This window comes from Rhincodon typus, chromosome 44, assembly GCF_021869965.1.
Source record: "Rhincodon typus isolate 14 chromosome 44, sRhiTyp1.1, whole genome shotgun sequence".
NCBI lineage: Eukaryota > Metazoa > Chordata > Chondrichthyes > Orectolobiformes > Rhincodontidae > Rhincodon > Rhincodon typus.
In genome coordinates, this window is record NC_063375.1 from 1,213,916 (window position 1) to 1,218,430 (window position 4,515).

The 4,515-nt window shown below is 56.6% G+C and overlaps 1 protein-coding gene across 1 annotated transcript in view; it reads right to left on the reverse strand.

Annotated features, from left to right (window-relative positions):
* Positions 1-6: 6 nt before the first annotated feature.
* LOC125487719 (V-type proton ATPase subunit S1-like) overlaps positions 7-4,515 on the reverse strand; it is a 6,757-nt gene continuing 2,248 nt past the window's right edge. The window contains exons 6-10 of the mRNA XM_048619866.1: positions 3,381-3,466; positions 2,085-2,344; positions 1,418-1,468; positions 984-1,215; positions 7-608 (exon numbers count right to left, since the gene is read on the reverse strand). Coding sequence (XP_048475823.1) covers positions 399-608; positions 984-1,215; positions 1,418-1,468; positions 2,085-2,344; positions 3,381-3,466 — 839 coding nt within the window. The 3' untranslated portion in view covers positions 7-398. The remainder of the gene's footprint in view (positions 609-983; positions 1,216-1,417; positions 1,469-2,084; positions 2,345-3,380; positions 3,467-4,515) is intronic.

The following is a 4,515-nucleotide window of genomic DNA, read 5'->3' on the forward strand; positions in this document are numbered from 1 at the left end:
GAGACGGGCCCATGCTAAGGACAGGAGTGGAATCCCAGAGCTTTGCCAATTGGACTGGTAGAGTTCAACTGCATCCTCAAATTTTCCAGACTAGCACGGCACATCAAGCAAACCATCCAACCTCTCGATGAGGCGTTGACATTACAATAACAACTATACCAGCGTTTCCCACTTCATGGAACAGGAAATCAATTGGTCAAACTGCTTATGGAATAACATTTTTTTGGGGGTGGTGGGGGAAGCACAGAATATATACAACTTTTTTTTAGGTTTTTTTACAGGGTCCCAAAGATGGGATGTCAGACTCCTGCAAAAAGTAGGAGGGAGTGCCAGGATTGAGTTCGACTTCAACATATACAACACGATACCCGAGAGGTTTGGGGGGTGGTGAGACATGGTTACTCGGTCTGTGGCACGGAAATGGAAGGCCCCTTCGGGTCATCGAAGTGGTCCATGGTCTTGAGGTTGGTGATCATGTGCAGGCCGTAGGTGAGGATGAAGACCATCAGGAGGGTGGTGAGAAGGCCCATCCAGATGGCTGGGGTGAAGAAACCAGCACAGTCGCTGGCGTAGGAGAAGTGCATCCCCTTCACACCAAAGCCTTGGATCTGCGGAGGGACAAACGGGAGAAAGCAGAGAGGAGTCAGCGGCAACGCAACAGCTGTATAGGGTCAGCAACTTATCCTTGCATCCACAGTCAGCTCCCAGTCTAATTTTTAACAGTTTACGTACATACCCCGGAGGGAGTTACAGACTGGAATCCGATCGAGGGGGTTTATATACAGAATAACTGATACCCCGGGAGGGAGTTACAGACAGGAATCCGATCGAGGGGGTTCAGGGTGGTTTATATACAGAATAACTGATACCCCACGAGGGAGTTACAGACTGGAATCCGATCGAGGGGGTTCGGGGTGGGATCCCCGAAACACGGATCTGTAACAGATTACCCCGGAGGAGGGGAGCTGCGGCAGGGTCCGTACCTGGAAGTCGTCGAAGATCACATCCCAGAGGCGGGTGCTGCTGGACCATGGGAGAATGGAGCTGGCTACTTCATCCTGGGCGACGCGTTTGCAGTGGTAGGAGTACATGGCCGGAGCGTAGACCTGGGTGACGTTAAAGGAGGCGCGGTCGTTGTCCAAATACACCTCCACCTGGTCCAGGGTAAACCACCACTTCCCAGAAACCTTGTACAGGCGGTTCGACATTTTGAACCTGAGGGAGGGATGGTGGCACAAGTTGGCGGGGGGGAGCGGCGGTGTAGACAGAGAGAGAAAAAAAGTGTAAATCAAAGAAAATATGGACACGCACACACACACAGACAGACGGGCGGGCGCCAGACACACACACACACACACACACACACACACACACACACACACACAGAGACAGGCGCGCCCTGGTTGGGGATACTCACACGATGCGGACACGCCCCAGCTTCTCGATGTTGTCGTACTCCAGGACCAAGCTGCGGGGACGGGAGGTGGGGTGGGAAACAGATGAATAAAGAGGAGATAAAACAGCAGCATGGAATGGAAAACACGGTGCCCCTCTCCATCGAGGAGCTCAGACGGTGCCCCGCACCCTCCACGCCGATTCACACCCCAACCCCTCCCCCCCCAACCCACCACCATGCCCCACCACATCCCCCAGCCATGGCGCAGACAGAGATGGACAGACACACAAGTCATTGCGTGTTTCTGTGCGCATCAGAGCGAGAACGGGGTGGGGGGAGGGAGGAGGAGAAAACACAGAAATCCTTTACATCTGCTCCCCCACCACCCCCCCGCCCCCCCCCACGACAGGGGAGCAAGGAAGATGCCAAGCGGGGAGGGTTTAGAGGATGGGACGGGTGGGAATTTCTTTCTTGCCGTGGGGTCAGGAGTGGGTTCGGAATATGGAAGCAGTGGGCGCGTGGGGGGAGGGCGGGTGGAAAGAGTTGGGGTTCAGGCGCAGGCACCCCCCCCCCCACCACCCCAAACGCTGGAGGGGGTGGGGAGGAGCAGATGTGGACGTCACACGGGGTGCGCAGCGGCAGGAAGCGAGCGGACTGTGTGTTGGGGTGGGGGGTGGAAATCACGTACGTGGCTGTTTCGTTCTCGCACGTGGAGCTCCCAACGTCGACGATGGCACCGGGCCCGAAGGTGCGGTTGGTCAGGTCCACCGGGGTGCCCCCTTTGGAGATATGGATACCAGCAGCCCAGAACAGGATGCAGGCCTTGTCCTCTGTCTGGTTGTAGGCCAGCGGAGGGTAGGAGCCTCTGGCCTCTGACTCACCCTCATCCCTGGAGGCCAGCAGCTGACGGCTAGGCCCCAACACCATCATGGGGCCATCCTGGGTAATCTGCGCAGACAGAAATGGGGTTAAAAAGGACGGGTAGGCCATTCAGCCCATCGGAATCTGCTCTGTCAATCAGAGCGAGCTGCTCTGATTATCCTCCACTCCATTTCTCCCTCTAACTCCCCTTCCTGAGTAAGCATCTCTCTCTCTCAGCCTCGAATATAACGCCTCGATCCCCCTTCCTGATTAAAAATCTCAGCCTCGAGCGACCCAGCCCCGACAGCCCTCTGCGGTAAAGAATTCCACAGACTCACTCCCCTTGGTGGGAAGAAATTCTTCCCCATCTCTGTCTTCGTTGGGCGACCCCCCCCATCTTACTCTGAGATGATGCCCCCTCTGGTCCTAGACTGTCCCACTCAAGGTGGGGGGGTGGGAAACGATCCCTCCACATCTCCCGTCAGGTCTCCCCACCTACTTTTTCTGTTTCAATAAGGTCGCCCCTCATTCTCCTAAACTCTACTCAACCTCTCCCTCATAAGGCAGCCCCTCCATCCCCGGGATCAGCCGAGTGATCCTTCTCTGCACTGCCTCCAATGCCGGTCTATCTCTGCTTGGATACGGGGCCCCAAAACCGTTCACTGTGCCCTCTCTGGTTCTTCGTACGGTTTTAGCAAAGCCTCCAGACTTTTGCAATCCATTCTCTTTGGAATGGAAGGCCAACATCACAATTCCCATTCCCCGATAAAACTGCCCGCTCGCCTTCGGAGACATCGCCGCAAAGATTCCCCAGGTCCTCCCTTCCGCAGTCTCTCGCCTTTCAAATAACGTTCCGCTCCTCTCTTCTTCTGGAGAATGCGGGAAGCGTGAGCTTCTCCCCACAACGCTGCATTCCCTTTTAATTCATCACGCGCTGGGATTAGGCAAATCTACGAGTGCGGGCCCGGGGATTAGCTCCCCCTGGCCGATCCCGCTAGCTGCGTTTAAAATTCCTACCGGAGGTGGGGTTGAAAGCACAACCCCCAATCAGACACAGTCGCATAGAGCGCGGCAGCAGGGTTCAGGGGGAGGGGGGTGTGTAAACAGCGTTGCTGCTCCTTACCTTGGAAGGTCGGGATGCAGTAAGGATGGCTAGGAAAGGCACACCCTCCGATTTCAGGGTCTGTAACACTTCCCCAATGATGTTGTCTGGTAAAAAAAAACCCACAGAAATAGCGATGTGATGCATTAACGTGCCCCTGGACATCGGTGCACACTCGCGCTCCGTTCACAGGCAATGACCATCTCCACCAACACGAGAGACAGAGACAGAGAGAGAGCGAGCGCGAGTCTAACCATCGCCTCCTTGATATTCAATGGTCTTACCATAACTGAAATCCCACCCCGCCCTCCCCAAATTAATATCCCGGGGTTACGATCTCCAACAAGAGAGGATCTAACCATCACCCCCGACTTGATGTTCAATGGCATTATCATCACTGAATGCCCCCCCCCACCCCCATTATCAACATCCTGGGGATTCCCATTGACCAGAAACCGAACTGGGACCCAGCCCCATATCAATGCAGCGGCTATAAGAGCAGGTCAGAGGCTGGGAATCCTGCAGCGAGTAACACCCACCCTGACTCTTTACCCCCCAACAACCTGTTCCACCATCGACGAGGCACAAGGCAGGAGGGTGAGGGAACACTCCCCCACTTGCCCTGGATGGGGGCAGCTCCGACAACACTCGAGAAGCTTGACACCGTCCAGGGACAGAGCAGCACGCCCCCCAACACCACACCCCCAGCTCGATCGACACGCTAACCCCCACTACCTTCAACACTCACCCTCCCCACACAACCAACGCACTGCAGCAGCAATGCGTACCGTCTACAGGACGCAACGCAGCAACTCGCTGAGGCTCCTCCTCCGACAGCACCTTCCAAGCCCTCTACCCCACCCCAGAAGGACGAGGGGGGGGGGGGCAGCAGACTCGGTGGGAGGTGGGACACCACCTCCGAGAGGACCCCGCCCCCCCCCCCCACCCAACACCGCCCCCGGGACTAGGAACAAGGGGGGCTGTCCCCTTCAGTGTCGCTGGGGTCAGAATCCTGGAACTCCCTCCCCAACGGCGGGGACACTACGTCCCGTCACCACATGAGGCACGGGGAGGGGAGGTGGGAGAACTGCAGTGGTTCAAGGAGGCAGATCACCCGACGTTTCCCACCCTCCCCAAACAAAATTCCCATCAGCAG